This window comes from Stegostoma tigrinum, chromosome 5, assembly GCF_030684315.1.
Source record: "Stegostoma tigrinum isolate sSteTig4 chromosome 5, sSteTig4.hap1, whole genome shotgun sequence".
In the NCBI taxonomy this organism is placed as follows: domain Eukaryota; kingdom Metazoa; phylum Chordata; class Chondrichthyes; order Orectolobiformes; family Stegostomatidae; genus Stegostoma; species Stegostoma tigrinum.
In genome coordinates this window covers 29,516,910-29,539,627 of record NC_081358.1, presented here as the reverse complement: position 1 = coordinate 29,539,627, position 22,718 = coordinate 29,516,910, and the positions used below count along the sequence as shown (strand labels likewise).

The 22,718-nt window shown below is 39.4% G+C and overlaps 1 protein-coding gene across 2 annotated transcripts in view; it reads left to right on the top strand.

Moving 5' to 3' along the window:
• Positions 1-2,707: 2,707 nt before the first annotated feature.
• The window catches only part of sulf1 (sulfatase 1), a 135,415-nt gene continuing 115,404 nt past the window's right edge, over positions 2,708-22,718 (top strand). The window contains exons 1-2 of one of the 2 annotated variants that reach the window (XM_048529178.2): positions 2,708-2,769; positions 4,212-4,451. In XM_048529178.2, the coding sequence (XP_048385135.2) occupies positions 4,280-4,451 (172 nt within the window). In that variant the 5' untranslated portion in view covers positions 2,708-2,769; positions 4,212-4,279. Of the gene's footprint in view, positions 2,770-3,638; positions 3,655-4,211; positions 4,452-22,718 lie in introns of those variants that run through there. The other variant, XM_048529179.2, reaches the window with a different exon arrangement.

The window sequence follows — 22,718 nt, the reverse complement described above, 5'->3', positions numbered from 1 at the left end:
TAGACAGGCTAGACTTGTATGTGCTGGAGTTTAAAAGAATAAGAGGTGTGTAGATTGAAACATATAAAATCTTGAAGGGTCTTGACTGGGCAGATTTACAGAAGGTATTTCTTGTTCTGGAAGAATCTAGAACTAGGGGGTCACTATTCAAAAATGAGGGCCCCCCAATTAAAACAAAGATGAGGTGAATTTTCTGTTCTCTCAAAAGGTTAGTAGTTTTTGTAACTCTGTCCCTGGAAAGACGTGGAAGAGCCCTTCAATTTTTTTTAAGGCAGTGGTAGATATATTCTTGTTAAGCAGGACAGGGTAGGCAGGAATGTGGATTTGAAGTTGGAATCAGATCAGCCAGGGTCTCATTGATTTCCAGAGTAGCCTCAATGGTTTGAATGGCCTACTGCTGCTCGAATACATTCACATGGGATGGTAGTTTGCCAGCACAGAGAGGTCAAGGGTTGAGTTTTTAAGTCGATGGGTGATGACAACAGACTTAACAGAGGGAGGGACAACAGTTTGAGAGAGAACCTTTTACAGTATTGGAACGATCAGGAGAAGTTGACTGTCTAGCAGTTTGGTGGAAATTGGACTGAGGGAAGATGAGATGGGCTTCATGAGCAAAAGTATACTCAGAGAAGCATAAGAAAGGATAGAAGGTTAACCAGAGAAAACTTCAGGCCTGGTAGACTTTAGGGCAGGCTAGTGAAAGGTTTGTCTCAATCTTAGTAACAAGGAGGCCCATGAGCTCTTCACACTCGTTGATGGTGAGGTTATGATGCACAAAGGAGAGAGATTTGAAGAGGCAGTCTGCAGTCAAAGAAATGATCGAGGAGTTACCTTTACTTTACAGTATGATTCAAAATAGGATTACATGGGATATACAACACAGAAGCAGGCCATTCAGACTGTCTGGTCCATGATATGTTTGTTCTTTATTCTATCCCCTTATATCTATTCTCATTTAATCTACCATTGTATGTAAATTTTTCTCCCTCAAACACGCCTGGCCGTCCTTATATATAGTGAGTAGTTTTGGCAGATGAAAGATATTTCAAATATAGGCTGTTTGTGTGTGTGTGTGTGTGCGTGTGCGTGTGTTCCTGCTGCAAGCAACAAAATCTTTGCTATTGAACGTGTGATAAGATTTTATATAATAGAGCATATAAATAAACTTCACAGAGCGGGGATATTTGAAGTGTTTCTAAAATAGTATTAAAGGTTTTTTTTAGAAAAATAGGAACATATCACAATGTAAAATCAATAGATTAGAATGAATGTAAAGAAGAACACGTGATTGCTAAGATTTGTGAGCAAATTCTGCCATTTGAAATATTGTTTGGATGGGACTGCAGCAAATAATGTTAGTGCACTGTTAGCAGAATTACTTCAGATTGTTACAATACTGCTTTCTAGCCATCACTGACTTGATTCTGGAGTAGATTTTCCAGCTGCAAGGTCAGGCTATTGTCAGGCATGCCATCAGTGTTTTACTGTCATTTAAGAGAATGGGTTTCAGAGACTTTGTGAAGTGCCAGGAGGTTGTCTCATAGCACGCCATACAAAAATACTAACATGTCCTTGAAGACAAGCACAATATTTTGTCAGTATTAATTTTGCAGCTTTATTTCCTACAGCAGCAGATAGCTCGTCTGTGTGGAATGTCAGATTTGAAAAGGTCAGCACTGAATGGAAAATTGTCCATGCTTGAAGTTGTGTCTTCGCCACTTACAGCTGAACAGCTTCATCCCAGGTATCACTGGCTCTCCTCCAGCTAAAGAAATGATATTTCAGGCTGCAGTTGAATTAGAAAGCCTAACGCCTGGGAATGCTGTTCCATTTTTTCACATTGTCACTGAGGTATGATAGTCAGATATTTGCGACTACATTGCAAGGGACTTTATTTAAAGTCTTTGGTGCCAGTGTTTACTCAATGCAGTTTGAATAACTGCAGCAGTTGAGTCAACAGTATCTGCAAAGTTTGCTGTACATCATTAAATGCAGGCAGTGAGGCCCAGCACACATAGCAACCGAACATTTCCATTTCCAGAAGTCTGGTTCATTCTTTTTTTACAAGTTAAGTGTTATTAAAAAAATTTATACTCTGTTTTCTCAGCGTCCTGGAAACTTGTGCTGACATTTCTAGGTTATTTTTTACATTATTTTGTAATGTGTTTTGTATGCAGCCTACTGGAATGAAAGTTTTTGCAATTGTTATTAATAAATGTTAATTTTTCTTTATACGGTTATGATATAGTTTTAACAGTTGGGTAATGTGGTGTATAGGTGAGATTGCTTTCAACTACCATCACAAACTATTTAAAAAATTCTTTAACACTTTGAATTGGTTTTTTTTGTGTGCACTGCCTATCGACACTGCCTTTGCACAGATAAAAGACCAAGAATTTGGCACCCATCCTCTGATAGGAGATGCTGTGTTGTTTTTTTTAAAAAAACATTTTGTTAATTTTTGCCCTCACGTTATGAATTTAACGACTCTTAAAACATGACTCTGCTATTGGCCTGACTGCTGTGTTCATTACTCAATATACTGTATAAAAGCTACCAACATCAATCACTTATCCATTAAGTGCAAAGCAGTCTGCTTGCCCACTGAAGCTTGTCGAATGGGCAGTGATCAGACCAGCAAAAACTGCTGCATGCAATGCTGCTTAGTAATGCAGCGATAATCATAACATGTTCCAGATTTTCTGAATCTTTACACACCTCCTCCTGTAACGCTTCCAAGGTTTGAAGTTTCATCAAAAGGAACTAAAGGTAATGGAGAATCTTTGAAGCTGGAGAGATTTTTCTTCTGCTGTCTGAATGAATCAGTGCATCTCTTTCAGTAATAGACTCTGCTGCACCCACAAGTATGCTTGCATCCTTTTTTATTTTTATTAATGATATATTGAATATAAGCTGTGTATTTTTCTGATCCTTTTATTTAAGTAGCTTTGATCTCTCAGCTCTGGCCGCTGTAACAGCAGCTATTCATATGAGAGCACAAGGGCAAAATCCCAGGTGTGAGAACCCGGTCTTTGGATGAAACTCATTAAATGTTCGTTTAGACCATTTGATGGTGAAATTCATGTGCTGTCTCCTAATTACTATGCTTGCAAATGTTAAATTGTAATGGACTTTTGCCCTTTGAACAGAAATGGTATAAATGTGCCCGCTTGCCTTTGTTAAATAGCCTTTTAGTAAGTCACTAATCACTTTGAGCTTTACACTCATTCAGTTTTCAGTCCAAGTGAATTCTTAAATGTGTAAAGCTGCCAGCGTGACAGCTGAATGCAGGATATGTCAAAGTAGAGTAAGTTACCTTTGGTCTTAGGTCTAATCAATCAATTCTGCAGCAGATGGTTTTGGATGGATTTTTGGCTAAATCACCCCTTCCCCCTCCCGTGGTTGGAGCTAAGAATCTTTGAATGGAGGGAACTGATTATTACATGAGTATAAATGCACAGCCTGCATGCACCTTCGAATGACAGGAGCTCAGCAAAAGTTCGTGGTACTGTGAGTTCACATTGGCTGGATTGTTGCCGGCTGATGTACAATTGGACGTCTCAGAAATGAGAAAAGAGATGATTTCTGTCACTCAGTATGTTTCTTGCAAGAAATGTAGTTTGAGAACGTTTACCACTGATTGCTCGGACTGGGGTATGAGGCAAGTGAAAGGGATTAATATTGTGCAGGTGCAAAGCCAGGGTTTGAACACTTGAATATCAAAAACCTACTGACGGTTTATGAAGTATTTCATTCTAAGATCATAGCCATTGATATAATTTCATAAAGACTATATAGCTTTGCAAAAAAGTGAATGATTTGGTGAAACATGCATATTTTGATGATTAATCTAAAATGTACATAACCTATTTCATGGCTTTGTTTTAGTCTTTGTAATAACAAAATTCTTTGATACAGCTCTATACTGGTGAATGCTGCATTTCAGTGTCACTATAACCTAATAAAAAAATTTCTGTCAAAGGAATTTTACATATATATTCCTGTTCATTGTTAATTGCGGTAATTTAAATTGTTGATGTGGATTTCACATCAAAACTGATCTTTAATTCTTTTTACTTTCAAGAGCACCTTGTTTGTAATCAATAACATTTGAAATTCAAGAAAATGCCTTCATTTACCCTCTTCATATAGTTGGTAAATTTTAATTATTTTGAAGCTGATTCTATTAATCTGTTCCACTTTAATTACAGATAATCTGGTAAGAGGTGGCAAAACCAAAGATATTCTTGTTCACTTATTGTGGTCTCAACAAGCTGACATGAAACTCTCACCACTTATTCTGCTTTTGGCCATTCTAAATGCTGAATTGATTGAAGTCCTTGGTACAAGCTTAAGGTCACAGCGGTTTAAAGGACGTGTTCAGCGTGACCGAAGAAACATCAGGCCCAACATTATTCTCATCATCACAGACGATCAAGATGTGGAGCTTGGTAAGGATGCTTTAATTTCATTTATTTGCCAACTGTCTTTCCTTTGATTTCCTGAAGACAGGCAACTGTGGATGGGCACGTACTTCAATGAGTACACATACCGAGGGTACTATGAGTCTAATCCCAACAATCCTGTCACTAGAAAGCAGTCAGGATCAAAAACTGTAAGTGACTTATGTTCTCTAACCTAGAGGTATTGAGGCTAACACTGGCATTCCAAATGTAATTTTTTGACATTAGCAAATGTAGCACAAGCAACAACTGAACCTGCCTCTGACAATTGTGTTTACCTCATTTATTCATTGGCTAGATTCTCTGGAGCAATTTTGGCATGTGCCCTAATGCAAAGGGGTGATAGCGAACATCTAAACAGATTTTTATTTTTGCTGACATGAACAAAATCAAAATAAAGATCTAGAGGGAAGTGAAGTATATACTGATGTACCTTCAGCCATTTTACACCATCACTCTTGACAAAATTACCCACTGTGAGTCATCAGGGAACCTAGAAAAGATGTAGGGCTCTGTTTTAACTTTTAAAGAATGGAAGTTGAATGGTCTGTAAATGGATGTTTGACCCAAAGTTGCCATTCTCCATCATGGGAGTTAAAATATACCTCTTAATGTTATTTTTCTAAATTTTAAATTTAATTCACAGATAGAAACTAATATCAGCTCCAGGTATATTGGATAGCAAAGTAGGCAGATGAAAAACATCTAGACAGGTTACAATCATATTCTCACATTGTTCAAGTTTTTTGCTTGAGGTAATCGCAAGATCCACGAAACTGATCAAGCTTGACATTGATCCACTCATGTGTGAATTTATAGCATTTAACTACAACATTCTGTCTTTACACTGAGGCAGAGCTTCTTATATTGATATTTTCATCTCCAGCAGCACTGGGAATTTGATTCTTTCCTCCTGATACTGGAAAGCTGTCAGCACTGATTCACCCTCTGAATGATTGATTTTTTTCCCCATGTGTTGATTTATAAAGATTAGTTGCTGCTAAAATAATAGCTCATACATCTGAGTGTGTACATCTGGACAGTTCAAATATCCAAGTGTCTCATACAACCTCTTAATAGGCATGTGAATGTAAAAAGCTTGGAAAGCATTGATTGATAACTACTGGGAAGTGCTGCAAATTGTGGTCAAGTGTAGCATATGAGAGCAAGAGCTGTTCTGAGATGCATTACAAACATGTATACATTTTGAAGCTGGTCTCTGGCCTTGAAATATATGTTGTAGTGCACCATCCATACCTAGTCTTTGCTCTTTCCTGTTTCCCAATCGTTTAGTTGAAAAAATGTGCCATTCCTGAACATCTACTTTAATATTACCTTGCTTATGAATATATGACCCCTAGCCCATAACAGCCCTCTGTTCTCCGACTCTATGGCATGCTGTCATAGCTCTATTCTTAACTATCCAAAGATACAATATGTGTTTTCAGCAGTGATTTCTGTATTCTATGCTTTACCCATTTGAAAGAGATGGTGAGCAGCCTAATGAGTGGTCCTTAAAAGGGTGCAAAGGGTGCGGTTGCAGACTGTTCCAGAACTGGAAGGAGCAAGACTATCTCCTACCTGTAGATGCATCTCACTCTTTTAGGAAGTCACCTTCAAGTTTGCTCATTCATTGAACTGCTGGATTTTTGACTGCCTACTTTGAAAATTTCCCAGGTAGGTTAAGGGATCAGCTCTAGCTTGCTCCTGCACCCAACCCATTTTGCCAATCCCTTTCAGCTCCAATCCTTAGATTATTCAATGACATTCATTAAAGCAGGCATGTCAATTTATTACCAATATGCAGTGTCCTACATCTATATATAATTTTATTCAGCCACTTCTAGATTATGTAATTTAGTTTCTCAGCTGCTTTTTTCAGATTCAATCGCACATGCAACCCAAGTTGGTAACATCTGCAAATTTGATTGGCTTACATTGTTATGAAGTTGTGTAGAGTACTCATGAATTGGAAGGCAGGAAGCTAGAATTTGTAAAAGTGATAGGGTACGGGAAAGAGTGAATAGTTCTTTTAAGAGGTAAAGTGTTTTTCTAAGTTTGGAGATTTATACAGAAAATGTGTATATAAGCAGCTGAAGAGATGAGAGTTCTAAAATTGAAGCATGTACCAATTGGCTGTGTGATTAGAAGCCTTATGCTTGTTTTTATGTTTTGGCAACAATCTTGAAGATTAGCCAATTAACTTAAACCATGCCCTTGGAGTTTGAAAACCAATTGAATTTAATTTTAGATAACAGGAACTGCAGATGCTGGAGAATCCGAGATAAAAAAAGTGTAGAGCTGGATGAACACGGCAGGACAAGCAGCATCTCTGCTCCTAAGGTACTGCTTGGCCTGCTGAATTTAAATCTCATGGTTTTGACAACCTCAGACCAATGCTATTGTAAGAAAATTGATATGTCATCCAAGGTTTATGTGAAGAGGGTTTTTCTGAAAATTGGGGGAGAGCAACCCACCATCTGAGAAATAAACATCTAGCTCTCACAGAAATCTCTAAGCTTTCTGAGAAAACACCATCTATCCATAAAAGGTGCAATGACACTTCTCGCTAAAAGGTCTCACGGAAGAATTCACAGAGAAAACATCCCTGACAAAAAGATCAGTGTAAGAAAGGCATTTATGACTGGAGAGAGAGTGGAGAAGGCAGAATATTCTGGAAAACACACTCTGTATGGCCATTGAGAGTCTAAGTTTTAATTTAGTTTTCTTATTACTTGGGTTTATATAATTGGGAGTTGTGTGTGTTGGAACAGCATACCAGTAGAATTTTGTTCAGTTAGGAAATAGTAGTTAGGGAGGAATTGCTTGGTTTTATAGTAGTTCTGTTAATTTGCTCTCTGTTAGCATTAAAAATAAATAAATTATTACTTGTTTCTTATAGAATGAGTGAAAGGATTTCATTTCATTTAACCTCTTCTTTATAACAGATTGGGAGATGAAAGGCAGGCTACACCATTTTTCCCATTTTCTTTCACAGATTACTAGGCTTCTCTGGATGTTTCGGTTTTAATTATTAGAAGGCAACCTCTACTCCCACCATAACAACATTGATTTTCTGAATTCAAGTAATTAACATAAATTAAAAATGGTGGGGATTGCAGCATCAATCCCTGAAACAGTTCATTCAGTATTCCTTCACCCTGCCGCTCATCACTCATATTGTTGCATACACTTTTGCCACTTTTTAAATCCCTTTTCAGCTTTTTTTTAAATTGCAAATCTCCTACAACTCTAGGCTGGGAGGGCAGTTTGCATTTTTTTTTTCAAATGCTTTTTGGACCTCAAACACACAGCAAACTATTCCAGTGTTCCAGTTAGGACATCACTTTTTCAAAAAAGCCAGGTAGGCTGTTTCTATATTTATTTTTTTTCCCTAGATTGTCATTATTTGGATGCTCCTAGGTTTATTGCCAACAATCTATTTTAATGCCCTATCCATTATTACCAACAACCAAATAATTGGACGGATCGGTTCTTGAGCTAAAATAGGCATAATGATAAGGTCCCAGGGAGTGTTGCTGAACATACAGACCTTGGAGTACAGGTTCATAGTTCCTTGAAAGTGGAGTCTCAGGTTGACAGTCTAGTGAAGAAGGCATTTGCTACACTTTCCTTCATTGGCCCATGCATTGAGTACAGGAGTTGGGGAGGTCATGTTGCAGCTGTACAGGACATTGGTTAAGCCACTATTAGAATACTTGGTGCAGTTCTGGTCTCCCTGCTCTAGGAAGGATGTTATGAAACGTGAAACAATACAGAAAAGATTTACAAGGATGTTGCCATGGTTGGAGGGTTTGAGCTATAGGGAGAGGCTGAATGGGCTGGGGCTATTTTCCCTGGAGCATTGGAAGCTGAGTGGGGACCTTATAGAGGTTTATAAAATCATCAGGAGCATGGATAAGGTGAATAGCCAAGGTTTTTTACCTAGAGTGGGGGAGTCCAAAACTAGAGGGCATAGGTTTAAGGTGAGAGGGTAAAGATATATAATGGGACACAAGGAGCAACTTTTTCATGCAGAGAGTGGTGCATGTATGGATTGAGCTGCCAGAGGAAGTAGTGGAGGCTGGTACAATTATACCATTTAAAAGGAATCTGGATGGTTATGTGAATAGGAAGTGTTTAGAGGGATATGGGCCAAATGGGACTAGATTAATTTAGGATATTTGGTCAGCATGGATGAGTTGGACCGAAGGGCCTGTTTCCATGCTGTATATCACTATGACTCTGTGGCTGGATAACTGCTCAGAGGCTGGTAGCCCATCAGAAAGTCACCCTTTATTTACATGAGCTCTGACCAGCCAGCTCAGAGCTAGACCCTGGACTGAGGAGACTGTCTGAACCTCCGATTTATATCTGTCAGCCAGGGCTCGCTGATTGGCCCAGGAAAACGACCCAATCATGGATCTCATCGTCAGTGAAATTTGAAAATGACTATTACATTTCCATGTTTCCAACATGTTTCCAACCGACTAGTTCACTTTATTAACTTATTGAAATTTTCTCATACCAGCACTTACTAATTGAAAAAAATCATGGAATACAGTTCTTCCAGAAGCAATGTCATCTGTTTTATTTTAATTCAAGATGTAATTGTTAAGTGTTTCAAATTTATCTATACTGAATAATTTTCCTGTGAAACTTTGAATTACAGCACACTCCGTTGCTGGCGCAGCGTTGAATAACCTCAGAGTCTGAGACATTATAGAATGGTTCAGAAATTTCACAGCAGTTTGCTCCTGATTGAGTAACATTAATTATTTGGTGGGCCATCATGTTGTGCTTTCAAACCTGCCCCCAAAGGTTTGCGCACGTCTAGACTTTTTGATACCAGCAAAACTCCCAGTGATTCCTGACATTATGACTTACTGTGACGAATAAAATATGCAACTAGACCGATCATACAATCTCTGCAGTTTGGAAGCAGGCCATTCAGCTCACACTGGCCCTCTGAAGAGTATCCTCCCTAGACCTACCCTGTCTCTGTAACCCCGCACTTCCCATGTCTATTTCACCTGGCCTGTACATCACTGGAGACTGTGGGCGATTTAGCATGGCCATTCCACCTAACCTACACATTCTTGGATTGTGGGAGGAAACTGGAGCACCCAGAGGAAACCCATGCAGAATGTGCAAACTCCATGCAATTACCTTGGAAAACAACCTTGGTCCTTGGCACTGTGAGGCAGCAGTGCTAACCACTGAGCCACTGTACCACACTATGGTGTGGTTGCATAAACAGTAAAATAATAAAAACATAGACCTGAATATTAGAGAAATCAGCCAAATGTCAATTTTGGTGAGTTTCATGGACAATTTTTTATGAAACCTGGTGAGTTTTATCATATTATCTTCCTAAACTTGCCTCATTACCTGTTCACTGCACATCTCTGGTTCTCCGCTTGTGATATTCTCCCATTCTCCACAAACAGAAGTACTGGCCACTGTTGGACCACTCAAGATTCCTGGTGCTGGCATCATCTTTAAAGCCCAGCTGTGCACCTGGTCAAGTGTTGGCAGTCTGCCTGTTGTCCTAGATATGGCAAAGGGCAACAGCTTTGCCAATGGGAACCAGGAAGCCCTGGTAAATGTCGATAGGTGACATTATGGCCCTGAGATGTTGGTACCTGGTGACCAAGACTGGGGTGCGGGGGTGGGGGAGTCCAGAGATGCAGGCAATGAGCTACAGTCACCAGGTTACTCTGACTTTTATGTTGGGAATTGTCCCTGTTTGGTTCTGGTATGTGGGAGACTGGAAGGTTTAGTATCAATGAGGCGAGATGGTGTAGAAATAAAGATGTTAATTCATGCTAAAGCATGAAAAGAGGTCTCTTACTGGTCGCTAGCAAGAATCTTGATTTGCCATTGCATGCTTTGTTGGAAAATTGGAACTTTTGCTTGAAATCAGGTATCCACTTGCTGCCATTTCTCGCATAATGTTCCCAACTTTCTTGCCAGTGCTCATGTTGTCATTGGCTTGGATGTTCTGCCATTGGAAGTAGGATCAGGAGTAGGCCATTCAGCCCATTGAACATGCTCCACCATTCATTTGATCGTGGCTGATCATCTAGCACAACATGATACACCCCCCTCTCTCCACAATATTTGACACCTTCAGTGTTTAGAAACAAAACTACTTTTTTCTTAAATATATTCACTGATGTGGCCTCCTTAGTCTCATGTGCGGAAGAATACAATATATTCACCATCTGACGAATGAAACAACATTTCCTTATTTCAGTCCAAAACAGTCGACCTCATATCACAAGACCATGACTCCTGGTTCAAATCTTCCCAAACAGGGGGAATATTATCCTTGCATCTAGTATGTCCAACCATGTCAGAGTTCATACATTTCAATAATATCCTCTTTCATTCTTCTTAACTTTAGTGAATAGAGGCCCGGTAGAACCAATCCCTCCTTATACAATGATCTTGCCATCTCAAGAATCAGTCTGATGAACCTTCACTACACATTCCATATGGCAAATATATCTTTTCTTTGGTAAGGAGAACAAAATGTCACTCAATATGCTGGGTGTCTTGTCCATTTTGTTATCATTATTATGAGTATTATTAATATTAGGATATTATCAATATTTATTCTATAACATGGTAGAGGAGGCTATGACCCAAGCCTCTAAAGTTAATTTCAGTGAGGAGTTTGATACACAAAACTTTAGAATCATAAAATGCTCACATCTCAAATGGAGGCCATTTGGCATTTGTGCCCATTTTGGATTTCAACAGGAGCAGTTTAGTTACTCTCCCCACTTTTAGGCAGTACACCTGCAGATTTCTATTTCACCCCTTCAAATCCTTCTCTAATTCACTTTTGGAAAGTCTGACTAAACACTTGTCTGCTACCTTTTCAGGCAGTGGATTCGAGATTATAACCACACATTACATTCAAAAATGTTTTTTCCACATGCTGCCTTTAATTCTTCTGCCATTCATGTTAAATCCGTATTTGCTAGTTCTTGACTCTTGAATCACTATGAACAATCTATCTACTGTGTTCAGACTCCAAATGATTTGAACAATTCTATCCAATCTTCTCTCATCCTTCTTTTAAGAGAAAAAGTTCCAGCTTCTCCAATATATCCAAGTACTTGAAGACCCTCATCTTTGGAACCATTTTTGTAAATCTTCTCAGCACCCTCTCCGAAAAGCTTTCACATTCTTCCTAAATTGCTGGGCCTAGAATTGGATACAATACTCTATTGAAGCTGAGCCAGTGTTTTATAGCCAGCATGGCACAGAAGGCAGCCATAGAGTCATACAGCAGAGAAAAAGACCAAGCTTCCCAAACTAAACTAATCCCACTTGCCTGCATTTGGCCCATTTCTGTCTAAACGTTTCTTATTCATGTATCTATCAAAATGCCTTTTAAATGTTGTCACTGTGTCTGCATCCACCACTTCCTCTGACAGTTCTTTCTTAACACAAACCACCCTCTGTGTGAAAAAGTTGCCCCGCAGGTCTCTTTTACATCTTTCTCCACTCATCTTAAAAAAATGCCCTCTAGCTTTGAACTCACTCACGTTTGGGAAAAGATCTTTGCTATTCACCCTATCTATGCCTTTCATGATTTTATAAACCTCAATAAGATCACCTCTCAACCTCCTTTGCTCCAGTGAAAAAAGTCCCAGTCTATGCAGCTTCTCTTTAGAACACAAACTCTCCAGTCCCGGTAACATTCTTGCAATCATTTCTGCTCTCTCTCCAATTTAATAAAATTCTTCCTATAGCAGGATGACCAGACGTGTACACCAAAAGTGGCCTCACCAATGCCCTGTGCAACCTCAATGTAATATTCCAACTCCTATACTCAATGGACTGAACAATGAAGGCAAGCGTGCTAAACACTTTCTTAACCACCCTGTCTACCTGTGATGCTGCTTTCAGAGAATTATGTACCTGAATCCTTAAGTCTCACTGTTTGATAACACTGCCCTGGGCCTGACTGTTAACTGTATAAGCCCTGCCCTTGTTTGTTTTGCCAAAATGCAATATCTTGCATTTATCCAAATTAAACTCTATCTGCAACTCCTTAGCCCATTGACCTCATTGATCAAGATCCCTTTGTAATCTTAGATAACCTTCTTCACTGTCCAATCCATGCCAACTCTATTCGTTACTTTCCATTTTCATATTGCAAAATACCGAGATGCCTGGACAGAATGGACATTGAGAAGATGTTTCCACTATTAGGGAGGCTAGGACTCAAGGGCATGTGAATGGATGACCTTGTAGATCTGAGATGAGGAGGAATTCCTTTAGCCAATGGTGATTAATCTGTGGATCTCATTTCCGTAAAGGGCTGTAGAAGCCAAAGCATTGAGTGTTATTTAATTCACAAGCATGTTGGTTCTTTGTTAGTAAGGGGATCAAAGGCAGGAGAATAGAGTTGAGAAACATATCAGCCAAGATTGCTTGGTAGAGCAGATGGACTGAATGGCCTAATTCTGCTCTTTTATCTCATGATCTTATGGTATCTTATTGTCATTAAAGAATCGTTTGTTTTATATAGTGTAAAGTGTGTGAATAGGTATGGAAGTGCTCTAGTTTGGCATGGGGGATACGAGAAACCACTACCATATTGGTGGGCAGTATAGTCTGGGATGGTGAGGAGTGTTCTTCAGGCAGACTATGATTTTTGCTGTCTCTGAGACACTGTGAGCCATGAATCTTTAAACCTGGTTCAATTCCATGAAAATTGCAGAGGATTAGGACATGCCTATTTCTGTAGAGCAGCCAGCCAGGCTGGCTGGCAGCTTGAACCAGCACACTTAAAAGGCATTCCAGAATATTGGAAAACCAAGAAAGGGATTATTAGATATGTTGGAATTGGAATCACCTGCCATTTTCAAATAGCTCCTCCTAATCCTGACTCAGTGAAAATCCATATCGCTGTTTCTATATCTCAGAATCCTGTCTGCCTTTTTTCACAAGTTTCCTAACTTGACCTGATTCGTTGTGCAGATACTCCCAAGTGTTCTGTTCCTGCACCCTCTTAAAATTGTATACAATAATATTATATTGTCTCTTCTTGTTCTTCCTATAAAATATGTCACTTTGTACTTCCATGCATTGAATTTCATCTGCCACATGTTCCAAGTTTTGTCATGTGCAAACTTGGAAAGTTTGCCCTGCATGTCCAAGTCTTTGTCAATATTGTACATCAAGAAAACGCACTGGTCCTAGCAACAATCACTTGGGAACACTACTGTATACCTCCCTCCAATCTGAAAAAAAATTGTTTCTACTTATTTTTGGTTTCCCTTCACTTAGCCAATTTTCTATCCATGATGTCAATGTCCTTACTATTCCAAGCATTTAAACTTTGCTGGTAAGCTAGTCATATACCCCTTGGAAGTCCATATGCACTACATCAAGAGTATTGCCTTCACCTGCCTTGTCTGCTACTTCATCCAAAATCTGAATGAACTAAATTAAACTCTATTTCCTCTTCACAAATTCACCTTGGGAGTGACTGTTAATTTTGACCTAGATTATTGCTTTTGAAAACTTTCCCACCACCAAGGCTAACCTGACTGCCCTGTAGCTGTTGTGTTGTTGCGTAACATTTGAAATTCTCCAATCCTCTGGCACCACCCTGGGATCTAAAGAAGATTGTGAAACTATCTGTCGTACTATAAAACCTTTAAGCACTTACCAGTTTACTGTTCCTGATATAGTCAGCTTCTTGGAACTCCTGCTGCACAATTTCCAAGTATGGCATTTTTAACATCACTTATTTTGCACAATAAGTGTAAAACTTTCTGCATTGGAAAACATTGAAAAAATACATGTCATCTAGCCTTTTCTGAGTTAATGCGAACAGATCTGAACCATTCTGCTCAGCAAACTATAGACCTCAGGTTGAGAAAAACTAAACCATCCAAATTCCATATGCCTCTAATATAAAATTGAATTATCTGGATAGAAGTTAAAAATGCTATTAAAAATAGCATTTTTCGTAAGAGCAATGCTGTGGGCAAACTAGATCTGGAAATGTCATCACTTGAGAAATTTTTCCCAGTGCAGACCTCATACAGTCTGCATAGCCCAACAATTAAATTGTGAAATGTTTTTACTGCAGTAGATACAATATGTATCACAGGAATATAAGTAACCTGAAAATGTTTCTTTGATGTTGTTGTGTGAAGACAATAAGACCAGAAGAAATTTGAACAGAAGGAGGCCATTTAGCCCCTCAAGCCTGCTCTGTCATTCAACTGCTGGTCCGACATTCCTCATGCCCACTTTCCTGCATTTTCTCTGTAACTCTACGCCCTCTGGTCCTAGACTCTGCCATGAAGAGTCCGATGAGATTACTTCTAACTCCAGTGAATAAAGTCTGAAACTCTGTAGCCTTTGCTCAGTGCCAGAGACCATCTTAGTGAACCTTCTCTGATTTGCCTCCAATGTAATAAGAGACCAAAACTGCTCATAGTACTCCAGACATAGTTGCACCAGCACCTTGTAGAGTTGCAGTAAGACTTCCCTACTCTTATATTCCAACCCACTTGAACTTAGGACCAATATTCCATGAGCCTTCTTGATTACTTGCTGCATCTGTGTGCTAGCTTTCCGTGTTTCATAGACAGGAACTTCTAAGTCCCCTGCTGTTGTAGTTTTCCGTAGTCAATCTCCATTTCTGTTTGCCCTATCACAATGAGAAATTTCACATTTTCCCAAATTTTCCTCCATTTGCCAACTTCTTGCCCACTTAACTTTTTCTCTCAATTAACCTTTTCTCTCAATTGTTTGTATCCTTGCCTTTCCACCTATTTTTGTGTCATCTGCAAATTTGGCTACAGTACATTTACTTCCTTTCTCCAAGTCATTCATATTTATTGCAAACCATTTCGGTCACTGTGGAACTCCTTTGGTTATGGGTCACCAAGCTGATAAAGAACCACTTACCCAAATGCATTGTTTCCTTCCTTAAGCTAATTCTCTATCCATGCCAGTGTACTGCCTCCAGTTCCATGAGCTCTTATCATATGATTTAACCTTTTGCAAGATACTTTGTCAAACGCATTCCAGAAATACAAATGCAACACATCTGCTGGTTCTATCCACTATCAACTCCCTACCCACTCTGGTTGAAACGTCCTTAAAAAAACTCTAATAAGTTAGTATGACATTATTTCCCTTCCATGAATATACACTGACTCTGCTTGATGAAATCCAATTACTAATTCCAAAGTTTATTTCTACCAGAATGCAATGGGAGTTATCAAACTAGAGTATGGATCCTTTTAGGACAACTACACATCATTGGCACCAAGGTTACTAATAAATACATTGAAAATAGCATTTTAAAACTTGGACAGAGTAATTACCAGTTAAGTATTATATCCAAACTTTTAAATAACTCTGGATATTAACCAACAAGACAACTGCATGGGTACAGATATGTTATGCATTAGCATATAGATTGGCTTATCATCTCATTGACTTACTTTTCTGTGGCATACTTTTGTACCTAGGCATCTGTCAGTCCATTTACTGTCTTATTATAGATAATCCAAAGGGTGTGTTGTCAAAACATTATCTTTTGTTTAATATTCTGTGAATGTTTTCATAAGCAACATTCCTGATATTTGTTCTTGCTGAATCTCCGTACTGAAGATTCTAATTTTCACCTTGCATAGTGAAAGAACAGCATAGTCTCACCTCAGAGATTAATATATTCCCCTCAAGAAATGAATGACTGTGATCTTATTACACATGCAGGCAAGAATTCTTCTCATTGAAGGTACGTGCGGAAGAACATCTCGATGGATGGTGTGCACTACCGACAGCAGTTGGTCTGTATGGAGTTTGCTTCTGTGAGCAGTAGGCGAAGAGCATCTACAGAAGCATTTATAATGGTTGCCAGAATAAGTTGGGATGAAAGGCCTGTTTTCATGCTGTAAACCTCTATGACTCTAACAGAAATGACCAAGCTGACTGAAAGAGTTGCTTGAATTCAAGGCACTAGTAGTTCCCCTCCCTAGTGGGAGGTGATGGCCTATTGGTATTGTCACCAGATTTGCAATCTAGAGACCCAGATAGTGACCTGGCGACCTGAGTTTGAATTTTGCCATGGCAGATGGTGAGATTTAAATTCAATAAAAATCTGGAATTAAGAGTCTAATGCTAGCCACAAAACCATCTGGTTCACTAACTTCCTTTAGGAAAGGAAAGTGCCATCCTTACTTGGTCTGCTGTATATGTGATGCTACTCAATGAATGACCCAATGTGGTTGACTGCATTCTGGGCAATTAGGGAATGAGCTGGAAATGCTAGCCTAGCAGCGACATCTATATCTCTTGAATGAGTTTTAAAAAAGATGATGAACAGGTTTTGCAACTTACACTTCCTATATTGGATACGTAATTATATGTACAATGCATATAACACTTCTCGTTCTTGATGAAACAGCAGGAAACCTAAAGTATAAAAAGCAACTCACCAGCTGAATACCTCACATAGCTGAACAGAGTAAAATCACACTTTCTTCCAGAAGCAGTGCTTAACTTTATAGAATGCAGAACTTTTGTTTCCTTTGCAGATCAAGCCCTAGTTTATGTATAGGTCAAGGGCTCCAGGACCAAAACAGAAATTGCTGGATAAGTTCATCAGGCCTGGTAGCATCTGTGGAGAGAAAACAGAGTTAATGTTTGAGTTCCGAGGAAGGGCCACTCAGCTGGAAACGTTTCCGATTGAGTGACCCTTCCTCAGAACTCAAACATTTATTCTGATTTCCCTCCACAGATACTGCCAAACAATTTCTATTTTTGTGTTTGATTTACAGGACCCAAAGTTCTTTTGATTTTTGTAATGCAGGACACTGACGAGAAGAACATTTTATAATATAATTTAGCTTTATTTAAAATGTCATAATTGGTACTGTTCTCAAGTTATTGTTGGGTATTGTAGCATGTTTGTTTTGAAAGCATCTTTCATAGTATTATGAGAGTGGAGAATCAAAAGCCAGTCTCTCACACAATAACTTGAAAGTCAATTTGTCTGGTTACTTAATAAAGGAGAATGAGATAATGTAATTGCTCACAATTACATACTTCATTACCAGTAACATCTGGCAATAACATATTATTTTTGTTCTGTTTTAACATAAACTAAGATGGAAATGCCAAACCACATTGTAAACATTTTAATGCAAGTGATATAATGTGGTCACAAGAACTACCACTGCCTGGAAATGGCATTCAAAGCCTGAATGTTTCTTTTACACATGGATTTGTTGTAACATAAGCAAAAAAGGCTGAGAATTCATTGTATGTCAGTCAGCATCTGCAATGACAGAAGACAAATGAACAGTTTCCAGTGTAATCTTTTGAAAGTTTCTAAAATTTCCTCTTTTTGTATAGCTCAGAAAAACAATTCCTTTCTAGTGTTCCGCAGTTGCTGAGAGCCTGCACAATATATAAACAAAGCTTTACTGGACTTTATACGTCATATTACTTGTGGTTCCTGATTTCCACATACATCTCTGAAAGTCTAATTTTGGGCAAATAGCTTTCCTAATACCTTCTGTTCCCTTTGTGCTCCTACAGAATATAAAGACTGCCTTCTTTGTTAGGATCTGTGCTTGTGCTTTTTATGATTACATCAGCCGATTTTCCAGCAGCAGCCCCAACAATTCAATTGCATGTACAGAAAACAACTGAACCACTTATATATATATATAGTTTGTTTCTCACAAACACATTCAACAGAAAGGTTAGGCTCTTTAACAGTAGTGGAAATGGCACAGGATACTAAGTCAAAAGGGATGGCTACAGCTGTTCAAGTATGCTTGTGACAGTAGTTGGATGTATTGATGATCAATTGTATTATAGTCGTTTTATTCAGAGGGCTTTTTTGGTTCATCTGTTTTTAAGCAAAACCAAACTATCAGATACTGGGATAACAAGGTGTAGAGCTGGATGAACACAGCAGGCCAAGCAGCATCCTATGAGCAGAAAAGCTGACGTTTCGGGCCCAGACCCTTCATCGGACACGCCCTCCCTGCAATAACAGCCTAAAAAAGAATCCCCCTTGTCCTCACGTGCCACCCACAACCACCGGATCCAACACATCATCCTCTGACACTTCCACCATCTGCAATCCGACCCCACCATCAAAGACATTTTTCCCTCCCCACTCTTGTCTGCTTTATGGAGAGGCCACACTCTCTGTGACTCCCTTGTCGGCTTCACACTCCCCTCCAGCCCCACCGCATCAGGGAAACCAAGCAGAGGCTTGGGGACCTCTTTGCAGAACACCTACGCTCGGTTCGCAATAAACAACTATACCCCCAGTCGCGAACCATTTCAACTCCTCCTTCCATTCCTCAGGCGACCTGTCCATCCTGGGTCTCCTGCAGTGCCACAATGATGCTACCCGAAGGTTGCAGGAACAGCAACTCATTCTGGTTGGGAACCATGCAGCCTAATGGTATCATGTGGATTTCACAAGCTTCAAAATCTCCCCTCTCCCTACCGCATCCCAAAACCAGCCCAGCTCGTCCCTGCTTCCCTAAACTGTTCTTCCTCTCACCTATCCGCTCCTCCCATCTCAAGTCCATCCGCAATTCTTACCTACTAACCTCATTCCATCCCCTTGACCTGTCCATCCTCCCCGGACTGACCTATCTCCTCCCTACCTCCCCACCTACACTCACCTTTACAGACTCCATCCCTGCCTCTTTGACTTGTCTGTCCCCTCTCCACCTATCTTCTCCTCTTTCCATCTTTGGGAGAGCCTCCCCCTCTCTCCCTATTTATTTCAGAACCCTCTTTCTCTCCCCCATTTCTGATGAAGGGTCTGGGCCCGAAACGTCAGCTTTTCTGCTCATAAGATGCTGCTTGGCCTGCTGTGTTCATCCAGCTCTACACCTTGTTACCTTGGATTCTCCAGTATCTGCAGTTCCAGTTATATCAGGTACTGGATTTAGAACAGGAGGAATAATTTGTATCCATGTAAATAGCAGTCTCAGTGGGGTAACTGACCTCTCAACAATTTCTCACTTATCTCTGCGGCCTTAACCTATTCTGAAAATGTATTTCTTCTGGCATTAATAGCTCAGAAATAAGCTGAACAGCACCTTTTCCTTTACACTTGATGCAATTTTCCCATCCGGATCAGTGCAGGGTTAACTGAGCAGCACTACCATGGTTAAGCCCATTATTAACTGACTTCAATATTTTCCCTTTGCCCTCTTGAATCTATCTTTTAATAGTTTCCTCAAAATTTGTCCCTTTAACTCCTCATTTTCACTACTTCTGTTCTTAAGTCACTGAATTTTTGCGTTATTGTCAGTGTCAATTGCAAGAATTAGTTTTGCTAAATGTCATAAAAATTTAAGGATAAGTCTCTGTCTCACTTGGGAAAGAAGTTGATTTCTTTTCTGAATTATTTTCTTCTTTTCCTATCAGTACTGAGAACACAGTGTGTCCGGTGTATGGGACACGAATGCACTATAGCAAACAGTGAAAGTTTTGTTGACAGATATTCCAAATACATAACCTGTGTCTAGAAAGACAAGGTCAGCTGATGGAACAATTTGGGAATGCTTAGACTCAAGATGTCTAAATCTTGCTCTAAAGCATTGCCCACACTAGATTCACCAGACATGGCTATCAGCCAGTTCAACTGAAAGAGAATCTCAAGAAATGACTAATTCAAGGATACTGTACTGGCAGGAGGACCTTGAACTTGTTTGAATCACTTAAAAAGGCACCGTCAGTGAGCTACACATTTACATTAGTATAGCCCAATTAAAGAGGCGTTCAAGGCTGCATATCTTGAAAAGAGTTTGAACTGTGCTTTCTGAAAGATGGTAAACCACATGTATTGTGCTCCAGAGGTCTATTGCAGTGCTCAGCTATTGTATGTGCAATCCAATTAGTCAAACATAAGATACTTGCTCTTGTATCTGATACCACAAGATTTCACAGGCACCAATTTGATTAATGGATCACTGTGAAAACTGACCACAAAGCATTGGGAATGATTTGGCACAAGCCACTGACAAGTGCATCACCAAGACTACTGGAACATCTCTGATGACTTTGAAGCCCACTCAAAACCAGGAAACAAAGTGATCACTCCAGCCACATTAGAGGCCACCAAATCTGGAACAAAACTGTGAATGTTTTTCTAGACCTACATGCAGATTGTGTAGATCTCTGGAAAGAAGATATACTCAATGTTAATCTGATGGATTATATTTTTCATTAACATTTAATTGATCTCAAATTTCCAGCATTATGCCATGGAGCTCAGCAGCATACATAGAGCAGATGTCCAAGTGTAAACCATCAAAATATATCTTATTCCAAAGTGACTATTGCATGCTGTAAATCTATTTCATGCTTTGAATTGTTAAACTCTCCTATCTTTGGATCATCCTGTCCCTGTATAATCACTACACCCATATTAGGCATCAATACAGGAGGTAAAGATGCAGTACTCTGAGCCATTGTTTGGATTTGTGGGACATGCAAAATAGTTTTACTGCAAGTAATTATTTGCTATGCCTCAAAGCTACCTTCTGACTAATCTAAGCAAATGTGTTTTTTATATGTGTTTATACCAGAATTAGCAACTCAAAAGACATTTATAGATGGAAGCATTTTCTGTAGAGTGTTAGTAGAGCTTTCATGCTGGCAGACCCATCTCAGTGTAAACGGACCTATAGTCACAAATAATAGCCTGGAAAATGTTTGAGTAGCCTGGGAAAAAAATGAATAAATTGCCTCTGCGATTAGTTTGGACTGTCTGCCTATGCAGATGGTAAAAGAAGCTGAATTTGTCGCTGAAGTCTGAATGTCTTTCAGATTTACACAGAACCATGGGTGACTCTGAAAAGGTTTGGTTTACTTTTCACATCATTCTTTCTTATTATGTTAAAGATTCCCAGAGTGACTGTTTGTTATTCATAAAGAAATGCCACACACAACGAATTGGCCAAGGTTACAAGCTCATGTTTTACAATGAATCTAAATTCAAATGGGGTTACTTTCTGTCAGTAGAACTGCATATCTGACAGACAATTTCCTACATTTGCTATTTCTGGGGAAATCATAGAGGTATGGGGAGAAGATCTTTCCCAACAAGAGAACAACTATCGGTAAAGCACAAAATTGTATTATGTAAAAAACAGTTTTGATTGAAAGCGAGTTTTACATTAAATGATGCGTAGTATTTGTAGCTACATTATAGGATGAGTTTGAGTCAGAAGAGTTCACTTGTATCAGTTGCTTCAGCAAAAATATGCATGAGTGTTCTCCCTGGTCTCCTGGCTAATATGTATTCCTTCACTTGGTACAAAAGCTTCGCTGAAAAATTTGAGAGGAAGGGTCTAGGCCCGAAATGTCAGCTTTTGTACTCCTAAGATGCTGCTTGGCCTGCTGTGTTCATCCAGCTCCACACTTTGTTATTTTAGCTGAGAAATTTGATAAGGCTTGAAAATGGGCACAGGGATTACAACGTGGTCTTAACCCACAGCAATTCCTTCCTATTTAGCCACAAACATAGAGCTTTTTGCTCATCACTATAATCGTAATGTGTAATCGCACTGTGCACACCTGGAAGGGTGTAACAAAGTTGTATGAGGTTAACAATATTTAAAGCTACTCTATACAGGCAGCCTACGCTATTTAAAGGGAAAATGCATGTTGACTGGGCACGTGTTGTCAACCTCTGGGGAAGAATATCTGAGTGTGAAGAACACTGAAAAATGGCGCAGCGTGGCAGAGAGCATTCTCCAAGGCTCTCGCAACACACGTTAGCTGGTGTAGGAAGTGGGTAAGAGGGTAAGAGGAGAGGGACCCTCTTTTCAAAGAGGACCAACAAGGTCTTCCAGACAAACATTGAAAAAGCAACGGGATCAGGTAACTGTTGTAGCTAATGCCACCAGTGTAACCTGAAGGATCTGAGTGTGATCCTGGAAGTTCGATGACCTCACATGTTGAAACTATCAATGATTAATCCTTTTTCTATGAACTATTCTGATTTAGAAGTGGCACAAAGTTGAAACAAGACCCTCACCACAAGCTTATTCTTCTCTGAGAACTGTAACTTTGCCAGGCAGGAGGAAGTGCTACAGCTAGAATTCAGTGATGAGGAAGAAGTGCAGTTAATTCATTCCCACTTTTGCACCTACCAGCTCTGACACTTTACATGGGATGGAGATTTTGAGCACAACTGAGCGGTAGTCAGGGAAGGGAGAA